Source organism: Carcharhinus amblyrhynchos, chromosome 17 (genome assembly GCF_965287045.1).
Source record: "Carcharhinus amblyrhynchos chromosome 17, sCarAmb.v2.hapA, whole genome shotgun sequence".
NCBI classification, from domain to species: domain Eukaryota; kingdom Metazoa; phylum Chordata; class Chondrichthyes; order Carcharhiniformes; family Carcharhinidae; genus Carcharhinus; species Carcharhinus amblyrhynchos.
This window is the reverse complement of record NC_137340.1, coordinates 43,041,738-43,064,209: the sequence shown is the minus strand read 5'-3', so window position 1 is coordinate 43,064,209 and position 22,472 is coordinate 43,041,738. Positions and strand designations below refer to the sequence as shown.

The following is a 22,472-nucleotide window of genomic DNA, read 5'->3' as shown; positions in this document are numbered from 1 at the left end:
TTTGTCATAATATTTCAAGGGACAGTGACTGAATCATATTGGTTTGTTTCGACTTCGCTATATTCTACAAGGCAGTATTGACCTGCAGGATGACACACTGTTGTGGAGATGCCTGCATTGGACTGGGGTAAACACAGTAAGAAGTCTCACAATGCCAGGTGAAAGTCCAACAGGTTTATTTGGTAGCAAAATCCACTAGCTTTTGGAGTGCTGCCCCTTCATCAGGTGAGTGGGAGTTCTATTCACAAACAGGGCATACAAAGACGCAAACTCAATTTACAAAATAATGATTGGAATGTGAGTCTTTACAGGTAATCAAGTCTTAAAAGTACAGACAATGTGAATGGAGAGAGCGTTAAGCACATGCAGACGCTACAACAACGGATGAATGAACACCACTTGACAATTACCAGGCAAGACTATTCTCTTCCTGTTGGGGACCACTTCAGCGGTCACGGGCATTCGGCCTCTGGTCTTCGGGTAAACGTTCTCCAAGGTGGCCTTCACAACACACGACAGCGCAGAGTCGCTGAACAGAGACTGATAGTCAAGTTCCGCACACATGAGGATGGCCTTGACCAGGATCTTGGGTTCATGTCAAACTATCTGTAACCCCCATAATGACTTGCCTGGGCTTGCAAAATCTCACTAGCTGTCCTGTCTGGAGACAATACATATCTCTTTAACCTGTGCTTAACACTCTCTCCACTCACATTGTCTGGACCTTTAGGACTTGATTACCTGTAAAGACTCGCATTCCAATCATTGTTTTGTAAATTGAGTTTGTGTCTTTATAAGCCTTGTTTGTGAATAGAACTCCCACTCAGCTGACAAAGGAACAGCACTCCAAAAACTAGTGGATTTTACTACCAAACCTGTTGGACTTTAACCTGGTGTTGTGAGACTTCTTACTGTGGATGACACACTGTACAGGTGTTGCTGGAAACTACACAGGTTTGAACATGGGCAGAGGGAAAGCAGTCTTGCATTTATATAGCGCCTTTCATGACTCAATGATGCCCCAAAATACTTTACGGCCAATTAAGTACTTTTGAATCGTAGTCACTGCTGTGACACAAGGCATTGGTTTGACTCTGATAAATGCCGCACCCCCCCCCCGCCCCCCCGCCACCCCACAAAGGCTACACAGCATGTGGATGTTCAGGATTTCTATTCATAACATTCAGGGCAATGGGCCAGGTACTGACAGATAGGATTAGATGGGAGTTCAGGTGTTTCTAATATGTTGGTGTGAACTTGATGAGCCGAAGGGCCTCTTCAGCCCTGTATGATTCTATTAAATTCCTCTTTAAATGAAAAAAGATTAATACCAATTATTGAGAAATACCATAACAATAACCTTTGATACTCATTAGTTTCAAAGCCATTACTTGGAACTTTGGAAGTGGATTGTTAATTATTAAAAAAACTGGTAATGTCCTAAACCTTTTTTTCCAAACATGAATCACTGCTGCCTATACTTTCACATCAGCTCTAACTCTGGATAACACACTTGATTGTGAGAGAAAGGGCCCTGGGTTCAATCACAGAATCACTTTGGTGCAGAAAGAAGGCTGTTTAGCCCATCGCATCTGCACCAGTTCTCCGAATAAACAGTTCACTTAGTGCCATTCTCCTGTCTTCTCCCACAACCCTGCACATTCTTTCTTTTCAGATAACAGTCCAATTCCTCTTTGAACCTGCCTCCATCACACTCTCAGGAAAGCATTCCTGATCCTAGCCACTTACAGCACAAAAAGGATTTTTTTTACTGACTACTTTAAATCCATTCCCTCTCGTTCTTGATCTTTTCATGAGTAGAAACATCCAGGCCCCTCAAGATTTTAAACATCTCTAACAAATTTCCTCTCAACCTGCTTTTCTTTAAGCAAAATAATTCTAACTTCTCTAATATATCATAACTGAAGTTCCTTATCCCAGAAGCCATTCTCACAAATCTTATCTACACTCTCTCCAACACCTTGACATTCTTCCTAAAGTGTAATACCCCGAATTAGAACCCTAGCTGAGGTCAAGCTAGTGACTTATGAATCCAACATAATCCCTTTACTCTTGTGCTCCATGTCTCTATAAATCAAGTCTAAAATACTATGTTTCATATGATGACACAATAATTGGCACTGCTTCCTCATGGCATCAGGGACCCAGGTTTGAGTGACTGTGTGGAGTTTGCACATTCTCCCCGTGTCTGCATAGATTTCTTCCAGGTGCTCTGGTTTCCTCCTACAGTCCAAAGATGTGCAGTTTAGGTGGATTGTTTGTACTAAATTGTCCCTTAGTGTTACAAAGATGTGTAGGTTAGATAGATTTGCCTTGGTAAACGCATGGGCTTATGGAAGCTGGGGGGGTGGTCATGGGTAAGATGCTCTTTCGAAGAGTCAACGCAGAATTGATGGACTGAATGGCCTCCTTCTGCACTCTAGGGATTCTATGGATTCATTAACTACTCTCTCAACCTGTCCTACCATCTTCAATGATTTATGCACATATACACCATCCCCTTTAGAGTTATATCCTTTGTTTTGTATTGAATCTCCATGCTCTTCCTACCAAAATAACTTGCTCCACATTTCTCTGCATCGAGCTTCATCTATTACCGCTACCATTCCACGAATTTATCTTTGTCCTTTTAAGGTTCACTATCCTTCTCACAGTTCACAATGCTTCCAAACTTCATATCATCTGTAGATCTGAAATTATGCATCTAGGTCCAGGTTATAGAATACCTACAGTGCAGAAAGAGGCCATTCAGTCCATCAAGCCTGCATCGACAACAATCTTACCAAGGCCCTATCCCTTAGGCCTCATGTATTTACCCAGCTAATCTCCTTGACACTAAGGGGCAATTTAGCACGGCCAATCAACACATCTTTCAACTTTGGGAGAAAACCAGAGCACCCCGAGGCAACCCATGAGACACAGGGATAACGTGCAAACTCCACACAGTAACCCAAGGCCGAGATTGAACCTGGGTCTCTGGCGCTGTGGGGCAGCAGTGCTAACCACTGTGCCACCTTGCTGTTCCAAGGAACTTCTGCAGCGATGTCCTGGATGGACAAGAACATAGTGGATGCAGTACAATGCGAGATCATTAATATATATCAGAGAATACAAGACCCTAACACTGACTGTCAGGGAAGTCCACCACAAACCTTCCTCCAGCCTGAAAAACACTGAATTACCACTATATTCTGTTTCCTGACACTCAGTCAATTCTGTATCTGTATTACTACCGTCTGTTTTATTTCACAAGCTATAACTTTTAAATTCTGTGGCACTGTATCAAAATCCTTCTAGGTGGCCATGTACACCACATGAACAGCATTGCCCCCATCAATCTTCTCTGTCACCCCTTCAAAAAAATCTCCAACAAGTTAGTTAAACATTATTTTCCCTCCTGCCCCACACCAAAAACTTGAAGGGTATGGTCTGTAAGCTCACAGATGACCCAAAATGTGATAAATAATGGAGGACGAAAGCCTTAGATTGCAGGATGATATGGACAGATTGGTCACATGGGCAGAACAATGGCAAATGGAACTTAACCCTGAAAAGTATGAGGTGACATTTTCAGAGGACCAACAAGGCAAGAGAATATACAATGAATGTTAGGATGCCAGGAGATACAGAGGATCAGATGGGATGCAGATCCATAAGTCCCTGAAAGCAGCAGGACAGGTAGATAAGGTGGTCAAGAAGGTGTAAGGGATACTTGCCTTTATGAGCAGAGATAGAGAATATAAGAGCAGAGAAGTTCTGATGGAGCTGTATAAAACATTCATTAGGCCACAGTAGTGTACTATTTGCAGTTCTGGTCACTATATAGCGGAAAGATGTGATCGCACTGCAGAGAATGCAGAGGAGATTCACCAGGATGTCATCTGGGCTGGAACATTTTAGCAATGAAAAGAGACTGGTTAGGCCGAGGTTGTTTTCCTTAAAGCAGAAAAGGCTGAGGGTGGAACCTGATTGAGCCATACAAAATTATGAAAGACATTGATAGGATAAATAGGAAGAAATCATTTTCTCTTGGTAGGGGGGTCAATAACCGAGGGGGCAGAGATTTAAAGTGGGCAAGAAATTTAGAGGGGATTTAAGGGAAAATGTTGTCACCTAGACGGGGTGGGAATCTGGAACTCTCTGCCTGAAAGCGTGATAGAAGCGGGAACCCTCAAAACATTAAATGCGCATTCAGATGAGCACTTGAAATACGAAAAGCGCACAAGACCAAGTGCTGGAAAATGGAATTAGAATAGATAGGTGCTTGATGGCTGGCACAGACACAAGGGGCCTCTTACTGTGTAAAACTCTATTGAGCATATTGAGGAAGTGCTGCACTGTTAGGGGTGTCCCATGGGGTCTTGAGTCCAGACTCTCTGTGCGCGAATCACTGGAGAGCGTAAGATCCGCAGAGAACTGGAAATCGTGAATCTCGCTGGTGAGATCGCAAATTCTAATTTAACTCCCCGTTGCTGGTGATGTAGTCAGGTTCACGTCCATAATGGGTGAGAACCTCATGTAATTGCATTTGAAAATATTTCAATATAATTATCCAGCCGCCTGCCACATGATTCCCCCTCACTAAATATTCATACCTCGCCAGCATCAGATTTGGCCAAATGTAAACTTGTTGAGGGGATCCCTCTGGGAGTGCAGAGGTAAGTATAGACTCCAGGGGAGAGGGACATGGCCAGGCTGTGCCCTGTCAATGCCTGCGGGCACAGGTCAGGGGCAGGTCCTAGTGGGAGCCCCATGGGGAGGATGAGGAGAGCAGTCACTGAGGGTTTGTAACGTTGGCGATGACTCTGGGGTGGTGGTGGGGGGGTGGGGGGGGGGGGGAGGAGCCCCCAATTCCTCCTTGACAGGGGTTAAATTTTATTTCTGATTGGAGTGCCCTGCCTGTTGCCAGCTCTGAGTCTCAGACTAATCCACAACCGCTCATTTTTTTAAAGAGGCTCAGAATTTGAAGAGAAAACTGGTCTGTGCAACCTCAGAATTACACATCAGTTTTATGACTGAGCCAGACCCTTTGTCAAATTCTGTTAAGATCGCTCCCATCATCTTTCAGATGAGAGGTTAAACCCAAGGTCCTCTCTGCTCCCTAATGTGGATATAGAAAATTCCATGGAATTATTTTGAAGAGTGGGGGAAATCTCCCTGGAATTCTGGACAATAGATCTTCTGGTCATTATCGCATTGCTGTTTGTGGGAGCTTGCTGTGTACAAATTGGCCGCTGTGTTTCCTACATTACAACAGGAACGACACTTCAGAAGTAGTTAATTGGCTATAAAGTGTTTCAATATATCCCTGAGATTGTGAATTGTGAACGGCATTGCATAGATGCAGGTCCTTCCTTTATGACCAGTTAGTTCGTTGAGCTATTAAAAGGGTCTGTTAATAACCAGGAATCTCCGTGTAAATAACCCATGGGGGATGGGGAGAGAAACTAAATATCTCCATTTATTTTCAGTACAGTGGGGTGCACATTCAAATCTACTTGACTCATTGACGGCAAAATCAGTTGACGATCCCCTGGCGTGTTCTCGATTTCCCTACATATGGTGGAAATATTACATTCATCAGAGGACTGGGAACAGGTTACTCCTCTTCCTCTCCAGCCGCCATGGTTTTAAGTAACGTGATGATGCAGAGATAACTAAAATATAGAGAAAATTACTTTCAACAGGACAGCGGGCTGGGCGGAGAGACCCGTCTCACAAACGCCAACTTCTCAAATCTTCTTTAAAAAGTTTAGGTTTCTGCACATGTAACACGATACAAAAGAACAAATCAGTGAAGGGGCGAGCTTGCTACAATATGCAACAAATGTGTGTATATATTGATAGTCTTTACTAGGTGCTGAAGTAAGATTGTCAGGGAGGGGGGCAGGGGGATAAATCAGTTTGCAATCTGGAATTAAAACAGCGGCGCACTGAAGTGACTTCTTAAAGAAAAATCAGTTTCCTTATTTATTAATCAAAAATAGAGTTTATAGATTGACCAAATGTAACATTAAACTCGATACTTTTGTGGGTTAGCGTGAGAGCTGCAGTTTCAGTAAGAACTGCAGTGATCTGACACTTCATGCCCAGGCTGTGTGTGTGTGTGGGATCGGTTTAATGTTGTGTCTGGATCGAGTTGAGACATGGGCGCTGAAATAACACAGAATGGCGCGCTGAGGGGTGGGGGGGGGGGGGGGGGGGCTGGGTGTAATTAAAACAAACGGGCAGAAGCGCGTCCCGGGAGTATTTTCTGTTGGGTTGGATCAGGCGCTGAGACCCGCGGCAATCGCTGCAGAACTCTATTCATTCTCGGGAGCAGACAAGCAGCCGGAGTGTATCCGTGTGTCTGTGTGTGTGTGAGAGAGAGAGAGAGAATGGGAAAACGCGGAAGGCCCAGGAAAGACGTGTACTTGTCTATCGTTCATCCACAGCCCCCCGATAAGCAGCAGCAGGTATTTTCTGGAACTCGGCTGGACTTTGTAACAGTCCCTCTCAATAACATGCTGAACGCAAGGGGGTCTGTGCACCAGATCAGCACTTTCTTACAAAATGTCCAAATGCTGCTGGAAGCGGCCAGTCACATAGAAAGGATCGATGCAGAAAACGACAGTAAGTGTGGGCATTCCTAACTGTCTGGAAAATGTGCATGGAAAATACACGTGATAGTTTTAAACACACACACAAACACACACATTTTCTACCGCCTGTACTTTTTTTAAAAAAAAGATGTGGCTGGACTGCTGCAGAGCACAACGGAAAGTGAAGTTAACTATTTAATCTTCGACTGAAATCCCAAGGTTTTTAGAGGATTAATGCATGTTTTATTGAACCACAGGTGTGGTGTTCTACAGAACAGCTTATATCTATATATATTTAAAGTTAAGAAAATATTACAATTTGGCATTACGATTAAAAACATTTTGGAAGAAAAACTTAGTTTTCTTTTAGAGCAAAATACTAGATGTCGTGATTATGATGCTCTATGTATTGCGTACGAACAAAAAAGGTGGAATAAATAGACGCCATTGTGCAAAGAAAGACGATTTTTAAGCAGTATATCTAGTTGCTGCTTTTAGCTTTGAATGGATGAGACGTGAACAATGTAATTTTTGTTTTTAGTGCCAGCGCTCTCGATTAGTGTAATGAATATATTTACAGAAAAGATTTCGCTTTGGACTTATAGATCCGTATGAAAGGGACGAATAAATATAACGTGTCGTTCAGTTAAAAAAAACTCAGTTGCTTTTGTAACTGGGGAGAAAAAAAATCACAAAATCAATCTCTTGTTAGCGTCTTTCATTTCTGAGAAGTACTAGAGGCGAAAGGACAAAGGTTCTCTACTGTTAAACTCCTTGTCTTTCTCGAGTTGTCTATAACCACAGAGACAAGGATAGACACAAAGTGCCGCTGAGCAGTATGAAGTGCTTTGCCTTCGAATTATCAGCATCCCTTTAAATCTACTTTTTAAAGTTCAGTGTCATTGTCTGTCGACTCTGATTCTGAGTATGTGATGACAGGTAATTTTTCAGTGCAACAGTCTATACATTTTTTTTCGCCACGTGTTTTAGAAACCACGGGCAAGAGATACATACATAGCCAACCGGGCATGGGGGTGTTGTGTTGTAACACGCAGCAGATGTCTGGGACTCTCTCCACCCCCGCCAACCCGGCAACAATGCACCCATAAACACAAGTCATATTTATTCGCAATCTGCACCGCTGATTTGTATTTATTTAAAATAAATTAATTAGACGCGTCTTTCCTCAGGAGGACGTTATAGTTTATTAAATGTCAAGGCGACAATGACACATACTAGAACAAACATGAAGGCTTTTTTACATCGCTTAGAGATGATGCATGGGTTGCGTCTTTGTAAAGAAATGCTACTGCCCTGGTTACCTGAACACCCAATGAACAGGACCGGGTCCCGTTATTAAAACTCAGAGAACCAGTACTTTCTCGCTCAATCGACTTCGACAGACAGAATACACGATTTTTAATACGCAGGTCTCTCTAATGCAATGAAAGGGAATGGATACATTGCTGCAAATCTAACAGCGAAGAAGAAAAAACACCAAATCTGAAATAGAAACAGAAAATGCTGGAAATGCTCAGCAAGTCATGCAACGTAGCATGGAAAGAGAAACAATAATTAATGTTTCAGGTCGATGACCTTTTAGAAATATTTAGAGTTCAGTCGCTTCTATCAAGTGGGATAAAGGGCAAACCTTTTAGAACTGAGGAGAGCAGAAATTTCTTCACCCAGAGAGTAGTGAATGTGTGGAATTTGCCACCACAGAAAGTAGTTGAGGCCGAAATTTTGTCTAATTTCAAGAAGAAATTAGATATAGCTCTTGGGACTAAAGGGATCAAGAGATGGGGGGAAGGGGGAATCAGAATATGGAATTTGATGATCAGCCATGATCAAAATGAATGGTGGAGCAGGCTCGAAGGGCCAAATGGCCTACTCCTGCTTCTAGCCTCTTATGTTTCTAAGCATATCTATAATTGGACTCCACTCGACCAACAAGTTGTTTTTAAACTTTGTTTCAAGATGACTATAACCCCAGTCTGCATGATCTTGCAACACTTCAAAGCTAATATTACAATCTGAGAACATTGCTTTATTTGCATTACATCAATGATCCGAACCCATTATGCTTGGTTTAAAAAAAACATTGCAATTGATTTTGATAGAATTCAGTGGAAAAAAGCAGCATATCTTTCATATTTGAGTTTGTTCTTGCAAATTTTACTCCACCTGCCCCCCACTCCACATGCATCAGATACTGACAGTCATCTCACCAGCTCACCACTTTTAGTGTTCAGCTAGCTTGCCTCCTTGTGAGGCTGTAGAGGTTTGTGATATTCTGTAGATCTGTAGGCAGGCCAGAGGGAAATGGTTTTAAAGTCAATCCTGGCTACACTTGCAGTTTGGTGGTTATTTTCCAAACGTCGCTGGATTCTGGGGAAGTGCCGGATGATTGGAAAACGGCTAATGTTACGCCGTTGTTTAAGAAGGGTGCCAGGCAAAAGACGGGGAATTATAGGCCGGTTAGTTTAACGTCTGTGGTAGGTAAAATGTTAGAATCTGTCATTAAGGAGGAAATTGCGAGGCATCTTGAAGGGAATTGCTTGATAGAGCAGACGCAGCACGGTTTCATTAAAGGGAAGTCGTGTCTGACAAATTTACTGGAGTTCTATGAGGAGGTGTCTAGGGCGGTGGATAGAGGAGAGCCGGTGGATGTGGTCTTTCTAGATTTTCAGAAGGCGTTTGACAAAGTACCTCACAAGAGGTGATTGCAGAAGGTCGAGGGACATGGAGTTGGGGGTAGGGTGTTAGCGTGGATAGAGGAGACGCGGGTTGATGGGTTTTTGATAGGAGAAGGGATTAAGGGTTATGGGGAGAGGGCGGGAAAGTGGAACTGAGCAACGACAGATCAGCCATGATCTTATTGAATGGCGGGGCAGGCTCGAAGGGCTGGATGGCCTACTCCTGCTCCTATTTCTTATGTTCTTATGTTCTTATTAAGATGATCAAATCCAGCACATGCACAATTTGGGGTGGAATTCTAGTCACCCAGCAGAATTTCACTTCAGTTCTGGGAGGTTTATAAATCTAGGGTCTGTAGCCATTGGGTCTCAAATATTAATAATGTGCAACTTGGTAGGGCACTGCTTATTCTTTTTCTTTACCACCTCTTGATCCATCTCTTCTCTCCTACTGTATTCAAGTCGGCAATGTCCTACACTAAGACCCTTATTTCTCACTCAGGGATGTATTTACAATGTAAGTTTAATATTGGTACGAGGTGATTTTTTTATTTGAAAAGGTAAACCTGCATCATGTAAAGCCAAAAGGAAGCATAATGAAATTCCCTCTACCAGGATTTAGGTTGTATTTATATTATAGCTGCAATGATAGTAGAACTGCATCACGTTTGTAATGCAAGAACATCTTAGGTTTCTCAATTTATAAAATAATGTGCTTTAGTGCCACTGTAATAACACGGGTTCCTGTTTCTATGCTAATGCGAATGAGAATCAAGAGCGATATGGTGTGTAGAGAATTTGTTATCATCTGAAGTAAAAGTGTCTCAATAGGCCCTGTTTCTGTGCTGTATGACTCTGTGATTCTACAAGGTAAAGAAGAAAGGGGAGAAAATGTTTAAACACCGTCTTGTTGTTACCACTCAAAGTCATGGACTGAGGCCTATAACAGGTGTCCACTGTGTGCATAGCCTGACCAGACAATGAAAATATTCTTTAAATGGGAGAAATAGTGTAATTAATTAAATTGTAAGTTGAATTATATTAATTAATCAAAATTTGCTGTTTTTATTTCTTCAGTTCTTCTTGAGAACTGAGAGTTATAGTAGTACAATGGTCATTCAATGTGGATAATTGCATTTTTGAGGAGTGATAAGGAGTGACACTGTCATTTGGCATGTGATCTTAATACCTCTTCACACCATGCATGCACATGAGGTTTAATCTTTTGTCCAGTTTTTAGCAAAGTAGAGAGATGAGAGCAGCTTGCTAGTTAGTGGAGTGCTTTATTTCCATGGTTACTGAATGGTGTTGGATATTATGTAAATACACACAAGGATGTTTACCTGTAGTAAGAAAGTATATTAGGCATTTTCTACTAAAATGAGTGTATATGGCTAAAACAGTGGCTAAGGAGAACACAAATAACATATCAGAAATGTTGGGAAATACAGCGTTTAGTGAGAGGGAGAAACTGGGGTAATTGATGGATTGAAGGCTGAACAATCCCCACGGCCTGATCATTGACATCCCAGGGTATGAAGGGAAGTGGTCCTAGAAAGAGTGAATGCATTGGAGGTCATCTTCCAAGATTCTATCGACTCCGGAACAGTTCCTAAGATCGGAGGGTAGCTAATGTAACCCTATTATTTGAAAACAGTGGTAGAGAGAAAACAGCGAATTATAGACAAATCAAGAGTCCATTATCAAAGATTTTACAGCAGAGTACTTGGTAAACAGTAGTACAATCAGACAAAGTCAACATGGATTTATGAAAGGGAGATCTTCAGTAGATCTTTCAGATCTACTGAAATCCTTCACGGATCTAACTAGTAGACTCGACATGGGGCAGTGTAGTGGTGAGCATTGCTGCTTCACAGCGCCAGGGACATGGGTTTGTTTCCCGGCTTGGGTCACTGTCTGTGCAGAGTTTGCAAATTTTCCCCGTGTCTGCATGGGTTTCCTCTGGGTGCTGACCAGAACCAGGGATTATAGTCTAAGGATACAGCATAAACATTTTAGGACTCAGACGGGGAGAAATTTCTTCACCCAGAGACTGGTGAATCTATGGAATTCACTACCACAAAAAGCATTTAGGCCAAAAAAAAGTCTATGTTTTCAAGAAGAAGTTACATATAGCGCTTGGGACTAAAGGGATCAAAGGATGTGGGAGGAAGGTGGGATCAGGCTATTGAATTGGATGATCAGCCATGATAATGAATGGTAGAGCCGGCTCTAAGGGCTGAATGGCTGCTGCTTTTATTTTTTCTGTTTCTATGGTTACTGTCTCTGGCTAGTCAGCAATTTCTGTTGGACAACACTGCCCGGAGCACATTCCCATAGGTGCTAGTAGTTAAATCCTGGACATCTGCTAAATTATGATGTTAAACTGTGGCTGCATGTGGAAATTGCTTCCTCGTTCCCATTTGTACTTATTTTCTCACCCCTCAAAAGCCCAAACTAGTGTCTTTTCAATAGGAGGTCTTGTAATGCAGTGGTAGCAATTGTTATTGCTGGACCAGGAGCTTTGGATTGAAGTCCAGCCTCAGGGTCTGATGACCATGGAAGGTGCATTTCACAATGTGGCTAAGCAGGTCAATTATCAGCCTGTAAATCCTTCCAGTACGCCTGCTGGCAGGTGGTAATAGCAGGAGAGTTCCCTGGTCAGCCATACTGTAGAAGGCAATGATAAACCACTGCAGTAGTTTGCCCAGCATAATTGTGGACCATCCAATTAAAATCCATGGTCTGCAACATTCTCTTGGTGCATAGTACCCAGCGGAGGCATGTACTTTCAAACTACCACCAATGCTACTTCTCAAACAGCTGTGGAGATTTGCAATTTGGTCTAATCTTGCAACAAAAGAAGCCTAAATAGAAGTATTGCATTGCCAATTAGAGGCTAACTGCTGAGCTAAGTTTCTACATTGCTAACTGCTTATAAACACAAACTTCCCAATCTTAGTCTAAACTCATACAATTAAGTTCAGAAAAAAAAACCAACATACGTGTAGCTTTCCATCCCATTTATATATTTTTTTCTCCTTAACATTGTTTTAGAGCTGCAATATTTATGATACTTAGAAGTATGCATATTGTTACAAAAACTGATCTGATATCAGCATGGAATTGCAACAAAATTAAGGAGATGGCCAAATGCTAATTAAACGAGTCTCCAAAATGGAGGCTGAAAAGTTACATACAAGGGAGTCAAAGAATGTATTGTGTTTCAAAAGGGTCATGAAAATCACTTCCAAACTGCCAATCCCTTAATCAGAAGAAGGAAATATGATGAACAGTTGAAACTCCCTATTGAAAATACATTTTTGGCTCTTGGCTTCTACAAACAACATAATGTTTAAAGGCTGAAAACATTTATCCCTGCACATCAGAAATCAGTTTAGTTGTGTTTTTGGATGTGGGTAGTCATGGGTTGCTGATTTAGTTTTTATGTGGGACAGTAATGCCTGAGAAGTTGTTCTGCATTAGATTTGCTGACAAGACAATTCTAAAAGTAGAATGAATATTTAGATATTGTTTAAAAGTAACAGTCCAGCTTTTAAAATATTCACAGCCTCATCTTTGTAACCGATTATAAGTTCTTTCTGAACAGAAGTCATTGTTATCTTAGAGATTAATGACTGAAGACTTTTGTGGGTTTACATCACATCTTTCGTACATCGCATATCATGCATACAAACAACATACCAACAGCAATGACTTACACGACCAGTTAATCAGTTTTTGTACTGTTTGAAGCTGAAACCTTGGCTAGCATCCAGCAAATGCCACAGCAGCGTTAACATCTATCTATCTGAATCATAGAGACAGACATAAGGAGGCAGGCAGGCCGGGGGGGGCGGGGTGTGGCAGGAGGAGGGGAAGGGAATGCAATTCTGCGAATTTACCAAACAGACATCAGCACCAATATTTCCAGCATTTTCTATTTTTGGAGAGATAATAGAGCCGACATATCAAGTCCGGATGTCCATGATGCTGTCAGACCTGCTGACTTTGTCCAGGATTTTATGTTTTTGTTTCAGATTCCAGCATCTGCTGGTGAACTTTTTTCTCAGATTTGACCAAACACCATTCTTGGTAATCATAAAGATGGCTCAATTTAAAAAGAAGTGGTGCATCTTCTCTAGCCAGGAGCCAGCAAAATCAATTGTGGGCGGCACAGTAGCACGGTGGTTAGCACTGCTGCTACACAGCTGCAGGGTCCTGGGTTCGATTCCCAGCTCAGGTCACTGTCTGTGTGGAGTTTGCACATTCTCATGTCTGTGTGGGTTTTCTCCGGGTACTCCAGTTTCTTCCCACAGTCCAAAGATGTGAGGGGTTAGGTTGATTGGCTATGCTAAGAAATTGCCACTTAGTGTCCAGGGATGCGTAGGTTAGAGAGATTAGTGGGGATGATATTGGTAGGGCCTGGGTGGGATTGTGTTCAGTGCAGACTCGATGGGCCAAAGGGCCTCTTTCTGCATTGTAGGGTTCTATGATTCAATCATTTGACTGTCAGTTCAAAAGAAGCTCTTTGACAGATCTAGCTATCCAATTTACAAACTCTTTGAATATTAACGTTTTCATTACCTTCAGCATGGATGGTTAGCACTGCTGCCTCACAGCGCCAGGACTTGGGTTTGATTCCCTGCTTGGGGCCACTGTTTGTGGAGTCTGCACTTTCTCCCCGTGTCTGCGTGGGTTTCCTCTGGGTGATCCAATTTCCTTCCATAGTCAGTGCATTGGCTATGCCAAATTCTCCCTCACTGTACCCGAACAGGCACCGGAGTGTGGCGACTAGGGAATTTTCACAGTCACTTCATTGCATTTAATGTAATGCCTACCAATGACATTAATAAATAGTTTTGGCTTCTTTTAGATATAAACTTGTTTTGAAGATAGGGATTCGCCATGTATAAGAGTGAAGGAGAACCACCTGTGTGTATTTGCCACCGCCATTGCAGAGGGCGCAGAGTCTTCGAAGTTTTAAAAAAGTCATCTTTCCCGCTGTAGGCGGGGCGCGCATGCGCTAGGCCAAGCGGGAACGCGCACGTCTTATGCGTGCGGGGGGGCGGTACCATGAGCACGCGGATACGTTCGCGACACGCGCTTTTCACATGAAACCCGCGGCCAGTGTTGTGTGTGTTTGATGCGGGGTAGGTGGGGGAGGGGCGGAAAAAAAACAGCAGCCGGGAGCCGCCGATTGGTCAGACAAGGCCTCCCTCGCGGGGGTTCCACCAACCAGAAGCGGGGAGCGTCCAGTCGGTGACGTCACGTGTTGCCGAGTCGCTGGCTCTGGCTGGAGTGGGATGGTTCCTAGCCAGGGAGGAGGGGGCATTATGGGAATTGTAGTCCGCTCACCTCGGTCCAGTTGGGCGAAGAGTGGATAGAAGAACTACATCTCCCGTGGTGCCGCGGGGCAGAGGGGGTTGGGCTGCACGCAGGCGCACTGAAGCGGCTCGCTCGGAGCCGTCCTCCTCGATCTATCCTGAGGTAAACAAACTTGGGACTGAGAGAGGGAGAGAGTGCGAGGAGGGTTGGTTGCTTGCAGATCGCTCGCTCCCCCCCTCCTTTTTATTTTTTATTTTTAAAACAATTGTGTTCTTTTAAAATATAAATTCCACCCCTTTTTCTTTTTTTGTACCTTATGTATATATAATAACCCTATATATACGCGACCAAATAAATAAAATAATGAACTCAGTACAATTAATCAACATCCAGAGACTGTTAGAAGCAGCCGAGTATTTAGAAAGGAGAGATCGAGGTAAAGCGGGACTGAAGAGATCCGATAAATTATTATTTATTTATAAAAAATTCAAATCGCCCAAGTGTTCCAACTGCCATTAACCGCAGGAACAGCAAACAAATCCCCCTCTCAGTCTCGTATGTGTGGAGAGCGAGAGAGAAATAAAACTGCGATCGTCAACAATAACACGTTCAAAAGACAAACAAACAAAGAAGAAAATAATACCAAAGTTGAACTTGTGTGTGTTTTGTTTTCTCTCTTCACCTTCCCCCCCACCTTCCCCAACTCCACTCCACTCCCTCCTCCCTTCAGAAGCCGAGCACGGATATGCATCGACGTTACCCTGCAGTGTCGAGGGGACGAGGAAGAAAATGAAAACCAAAAAGAACTCGAGCAATAGGTAAAAGGAAACGCTCCTAATTTTCCAGGACCCACCTTCGAAACGGGAGAGGTATTGGCGTTAAAATCGGTGGGGTGGGGGTGGGGGTGGGGGTGGTGGTAAAGGAAAGCGAAAGGGAATTGGGCAGCGCTGTTTATAGCTGATTGCCACTGGGACTGTACCCGCCATTTTATCTGTATTTTTTTTAAATTGCCCCCCCCCCCCGAATTGATTGCAGAAAAGTACTGCAACTTAAATATATATGTATATGTATTCCCTTTCATCTGTGCAGCGAGTGTTGGAGAAGAAAATGCAAAGCTAGTTTTTTTTTACATACATTGGGGGGGGGGGGGTTCGAGCGCCATCTGTAATCAGCTGATTGTCAGATTCACAGTTTTAAAAAACACACCACACACACAGGGATGCGAGATTAAACGGGGGGAATGGAAGTCCCAATATATTTTCCTTCTAAATTTGATCTTCTAATCATTTTACGTGTGGGTTCATCAGTTTCCACCCCCTCCATGGACCTGTTAATACAAAATGAAAATCTGATGTATAAAAAACACACACTAATTAGCTCAATCGTGTTTTCTTGCCCGTCAGAAAATGCAATGATTTTTATTTAAAGTTTGTTTTGTTAGTGTCACAAGTAGGCTTGCATTCCATGCAAGAAAGTTACTGTGAAAATCCCCTAGTCGCCAAACTCCAACACCTGTTCAGGGACACTGAGGTAGAATTTAGCATGACCAGTGCACCTAACCAGCACGTCTTTCAGACTGTGCGAGGAAACTGTGGGAGCATCGGGAGGAAACTCACAGGGAGAATGTACAGCCTCTGTACAGATAGTGACGCAAACCTGGAATCGAAGCTTCATCCCTGGTGCTTGTGGGGCAGCAGTGCTAATCACTGTGCCATCTGCTTACATGTGGGTTCATCAGTTTCCAGCACCCCCTCCCTCATGAACCTGTTAAAACAAAATGAAAACCTGATGTACGTTATTAATTTTAAAAATAAAAAGCAACCCAAGAGCACTAATTATCTCAATTTCTTGCCTGTCAGAAAATGCAATGATTGTTGAGAGAACCGTGTACAACCTCTAAGCCTTTCATTCCATATCTTAACTAGTTTTGTGGTCTTGATGAGAAAAATAGACATTTTGTGATTGAGGTATTGGACATGTTTTGAGAATAAAGTTTAATGATAATGCATAAAAATGTTTTGCACCCACTAACTAATTTTTGATTCATTTAAGTAAGCACAATTTAAAGAGTAGCTTTTAAGTAAACATTAAAGCTTCTCACCTCTTCAACTTATGTATGTTTATCCTTTGGAATCAAATGTTTCTTTCTTGATGGTATAACCATTTAAAAAAAGTGAGTTTATGACCAGATAATCATTACCCTGTGGGATGAAGATTACAGAAATGTTTTGACTATATGCTTGAGATGAAAGGCAATATTGTCACTGAAAATAATCTGGGTTTTTAATGAAATGTTTTGGTTTTTCAGATTGCAGTGCAATGAAAACATGGTGCTTGATAGCGCATGTCAAGACATATATGGCTAAAATAGGTTACAGTGTGTCTATCCCATACATGTGCTCCTCTCCCCTGGATCACTTCTAGTAGGATAAGAACGGGGTAATTTTTCCTCATAAAATTGATACCAAAACTTGCTAAAGCTAAAATAATGTATCTTGCTAGTCAGATGACATAAAATTGTGCACCTTCTCTTGAGGAACACACTAATTTTTGATATTGTGCAATTCAGTATTGCCTGAGAGACCCTTTTAACCTCCCCCTGTTTAAATGCCTCCCCTAAATTAGGTTATTTCATCTGTTAACTGAGACAATAGTATTAGCCTGCGCACGGTGACTGCTTTCATAGTTCAGATCAATCCTGCCAGATGTCCACATCATTTGAAAAAGCTGATAAAGTCAAAAGCAGGATTCACTGCCAAATATAGTCCCTTCCTTTATTCAATCCAATGTATCACACCTATCAGCAGCACATCTACAATATCTATTAAATTAACAACAGAAACTGTTCCTGGGATTATCTCATTTTTTTTCAATTCATTTACGGGACATGGGCATCACTGGCTAGGCCAGCATTAAATGCCCATCCCTAGTTGCCCTTCAGAAGCTATTGGTGAGCTGCCTACTTGTACTGCAGCAGAGGTGTAAGTCCTGTTAAGGAGGGAATTCCAGGATTTTGACTCTGTGGCAATGAAGAAATGATGATATATTTTCAGGTCAGGATAGTGAGTGGCTAGGAGGGGAATCTCCAAGGGTGGTCTTCTCAGATATCTGCTTCTCTTGTCCTTCTAGCTGGTAGCGGTCATGAGTTTGGAACGTGCTGCCTGAGTAACTTTGAGCTACAGTGCATCTGTTCATTGGTGGTAAAGAGCTTAAATGGTTGTGAAAGTGGTAGCAATCTTGGCTGCAGAAAAAAAAACCTCCGGCCGTTACTAGTCAATTACCTTCCCTTTTTGACTTCATCTGAGGATCTCAGCACTGGTCAGAATTGATTAAAACCCAATAATCAAGCCTCATCTTGGCAGCTGAATGAGGCCCAAGGACAAATCCTTTATATTCTGAAGTATCATTAATGCACGTCACCGGAACAACATCTGGTTTTGGGTTCTAATGAATTTAGTTCCATTATTTATTATTTAATTTTCAGTCACTTGAATTTAAATGGACCCCTCCTGGTGATTGGGTATATAAATTCACTATTTTAGTGTAATACTGAGCAGTGCATAGCAGCAAGATTTATATTCCGTGGGACAATGATTTTTTGGAGTGAGAAATTCCTGATAAAATTTAACACATATTGCCACTATTGAGAAATACGAAGTAGTAAATTTCTACTTTGGTGTAATAAGTATTTTTGTTATGTTCAACTTGGCATCCTCAAATATTAGCCAGTTTTCATTGTTGCTGAAATGTTAGGTTTATGAACTAGTTCTTGTAAATGAATGATTCACTGAAGGTTTTTATGTGAAAAAATCTACACGTTGCCTTATGTGTAACTCCTTTCGATTATGATAGTGATCTATTCAGAGGGCGTATAGTAGACATATAGAAAGGATATTATTAAACTAGAAAGAGTGCTGTAAAGATTTACTAGGATGTTACCAGAAATTGATGGATTGAGTTATAAGGAGAGGCTGGATAGACTGGGACTTTTTTCTCTAGAGTGTAGGAGGCTGAGGGGTGATCTTATAGAGGTTTTTCAAATAATGAGGGGCACAGATTAGTTAGATAGTCAATATCTTTTCCCAAAGGCAGGGGAGTCTAAAACTAGAGGGCATAGGTTTAAGGTGAGAGGGGAGAGATACAAAAGTGTCCAGAGGGGTAATTTTTTCACAGGAAGTGTGGTGAGTGTCTGGAACAAGCTACCAGAGGTAGTAATAGAGGCGGGTACAATTTTGTCTTTCAAAAAGCATTTAGATAGTTACATGGGTATGGTGGGTATAGAGGGATATGGGCTAAATGCGGACAATTGGGATTAGCTTAGGTGTTTAAAAAAAAAGGTGGCATGGACAAGTTGGGCCGAAGTTCCTGTTTCCATGCTGTAAACCTCTATGAATCTATGATGGTTATGATGTGTGACTAGTTAGTAATCCTGAGGTCTGCTTGAATGATTTGCAGACATGAGTTCAAATCCCACCATGACAGTAGGTAATTTTAAAGTTAAGTCAGTTAAATAAATCTAAAATAAAAAGCTATTAGCAGTAATGGTGACCATGAAACTACTGGTTCACTTGCTAATGTCCATTAGGGAAAGAAATCTGCCATCCTTACCTGGTCAGGTCTTTGATGAAGTTGACTTTTAACTGCCCCCTGAAGTGACCTGCTTACCCATTTTGTTTTTTAGGAATGGCAATTATTGCTAGAGGAACAAAAGCTTAATTAATTTAAAATGTGACACATTTATTTCTCAGTTGTTCTGATGGAAATATTAAAAAGCTTTCAAAATAACTGCTAAACTTTTGTCTTGCAGATCGACACACAATGAATTAGAAAAGAACCGGTAAGTCACATGGACTGCCATGCATTTATGTAGACTGATAATGACCAGAAAGATTTTATTTTCATAAATACATTAAATTGTGTATGATATTTTAATACAAAATTTGTGTCCTAAGATCTAACATTTACAATAAAATAAGGAAGACAGTTAGCAATTTTGATAAAAGTTTTAAGTTTGGGAAAAGCTTTTAGCTTCCCTGACAGGAAAAGCAACGTGTTTGCAAAATGCAAGTAAATGTCTGACCTACTTTAAGCAGAAAATTGGTATGCAGTATATTGGATGCCTTTCTTTTTCTGACATACTGAACTCTGATTGGGTCACAAGGTGGTGTTGTTGCTAAGGTGTCAGGTTACTGAGGCACTATGAGTGAGCTCTTATAAAAGTGGGAAAAAACCTGAATGGTCACATCTTTCCAGAACTGTTATTTACTCTACAACAACAACCCACCATGCTCAGTGTTCTAACTCTTCATTGAATTGATATAAGTAGAATGGTACAGAACACTGTAGTGTTTTGGGGGCCATGTTGACATCAGGGGAAAAAAATAGCCATTTTCTCGCATTTTTTTAATTGTTGATTTACAGTGTGCTGATTTGAACACAGTAATGATAACTTTTTATTGGAAATTTTTGTCCCCAAGTATTAGCGCCAAGTGGTGCTAAATTGAAGAATGCCTTCATTCTGCTGCAGCATTTGTCATAATAGACATTTTAGTACAACACATTTAATGACATAAAGAATGATTTCTCCATTGCCGCTGAGTGTGATTTTCACAGATAATAGATACATTGCTTTTAATTTTGCAAAATTCCCTAGAGCTGGAAAAATCCCTCAGGTTGAAAAATAGTGATAATGACTCTTCTATTCCAGAAAGTAGGAAACTGCAGGCTATTTAATTTAACATCTGCTGTAAGGAAATTGCTGAATTTTAGAAATGGGATGTGGGCGTTGCTCGCTGGCCCAGCAATTTTATTGCCATTGAGACGGTGTTACTGTCCAGGTTGTGTAGGTACACCCACAATGCATTTAGGGAGGGAGTTCCAGGACTTTGACCCAACCACACTGAAAGAATGGCCACAAAACTTCCAAATCAGGATGGTTTGTGGCTTGGAGGGGACCTAATGTTGTTCCCATGTATCTGCTGTCCTTGGCCTCCTAGGTGGTAGAGGTCATGGGTTTAGATGGCTGTCCAGAGGTCATGGGTTTAGATGGCTGTCCATTGCTATCCTGTGTGCTGGGCATGTAGTGAGCGGATGTTGATTGAAGGTGATAGTTGGGGTACTAGTTAAATAGGCTGATTTGTTCCTGGATGGTGTTGAGCTTCTTGTTGTTGGAGCTGCAGTCATCCAGGCAATCACATTTCTATCTTGTGCTTTGTGGACGATGGACAGGCTTTGGGGAGTCAGGAGGCAGGAGATGGTGGCATAATTGTAATGTCACCAGATTAGTAATCCAAAGGTCCAGGCTATTGCACTAGGAAAACAGGTTTGAATCCCACCATAGCAGCTGGTGGAATTTAAATTTGATTAATAAATCTGAAATTAAAGGGTTAGCATTGGAGATAGTGACCATGAAACCATTGCTGTGTGTTGTAAAAACCGATCTGGTTTACTAAAGTCCTTTAAGGAAGGAAGTCTACTGTCTTTATCTGATCTGGCCTACATGTGACTCCAGATCCACAGACTTTTAAACTCCCTCTGAAATGTCCTAGCAAGATCCTTGGTTGTATCAAACCACTACAGAAAGGATTTAAACTGGACAGATTAACCTAAGCATTGGAAATGACAACAGCAATCCCAGCTCTGTGGAACTTGTTGTTAAGGAGGTTATTATGGGGCACTGAGAATCCAGTGCAATTAGGCAGAGTCAATAGTGTTTTGTGAAAAGGAAATCATGTTTGACTAATTTATTGGAGTTCTTTGTGGAAGTAACAGCAGTGTGGATAAATATCGATGTGCTATACTTCGATTTCCAAAGATTGCTATCCAAAATAAAAGCTCGTAGTATATGGGATAATACTTTCATATGGATAGAGGATTGCTTATCTAAAAGAAAACAGAGAGAAGATGTAAATAGGTCATTCTCAGGTTGGCTAGATGTGATGAGTGCAATGCCACAGGGGTCAGTGTAGGGCCTCAATTATTCACAATTTATATCAATGATTTAGATGAAGGGACCAAATGTACGTTTGCTAAATTTGATGATGACACATAGTTAGGTGGGAAAGTAATTTGTGAAGAGGACATAAGGAGTCTGCAAAGGGAAATAGGTGGGTTAAGTGACTGGGTGAAAATATGGCAAATGGCGTATAATGTTAGAAAATGTGAACTTGTCCATTTTGGCAGGAAGAAGAGAAAAATAGCATATTATTTAATTTGTGAGAGATAGCAGAATTCTTGACGCACAGAGGGATCTGGGTGTCCTGGTACATAAATCTCAAATTTACTATGCAGGCAAAGCAAGTGATTAGGAAGACTAATGGGATGTTGTCATTTATCACAAGGGAATGGAATATAAATTAGGGACGTTTTGCTACAGTTGCACAGGGCATTAGTGAGACCTTATTTAATAAATGGTATAAATACATTAGAACCAGATCAGGGAAAGTTCATTCGACTGATACCTGGGATGGAAAGATGAGAGGGGTCATCTTACGAGAGTGAGAAAAGTTGTACAGACTGGCCCTTAGTCAGTTTTATTAAAGAAGGTTGAGAAGTTATCCTATTGAAGGGACCTGACGGGATGGATGCTGAAAGAATGTTTCTTTGTGTGGGAGAGACTTGCACTGAGGGACATAGCTTAATAGTAAAGGGTCTCCCATTTAAGACAGAGATAAGAAGAAATTTTTTCAGAGGGTTGTGAACCTTTGGAACTTTCTTCCCTGGAAAGTGATGGAGTTAGAAGCATTGAATAATTTGAAGGCAGAGGTAGATATATAGGGGAGTTGAAGGTTATCAGGATAGGTGGTTTGAGGATACAGTCAGACCAACCATGATCTTATTGAATGGT

General features: G+C 41.6%; 1 protein-coding gene across 1 annotated transcript in view; it reads left to right on the top strand.

The window, feature by feature from the left end:
- The first annotated feature begins 14,818 nt into the window (after window positions 1–14,818).
- mxi1 (max interactor 1, dimerization protein) overlaps window positions 14,819–22,472 on the top strand; it is a 73,795-nt gene continuing 66,141 nt past the window's right edge. Inside the window, exons 1-3 of the mRNA XM_080205866.1 lie at window positions 14,819–15,062; window positions 15,357–15,444; window positions 19,434–19,463. Of these exons, the coding sequence (XP_080061992.1) occupies window positions 14,990–15,062; window positions 15,357–15,444; window positions 19,434–19,463 (191 nt within the window). The 5' untranslated portion in view covers window positions 14,819–14,989. The remainder of the gene's footprint in view (window positions 15,063–15,356; window positions 15,445–19,433; window positions 19,464–22,472) is intronic.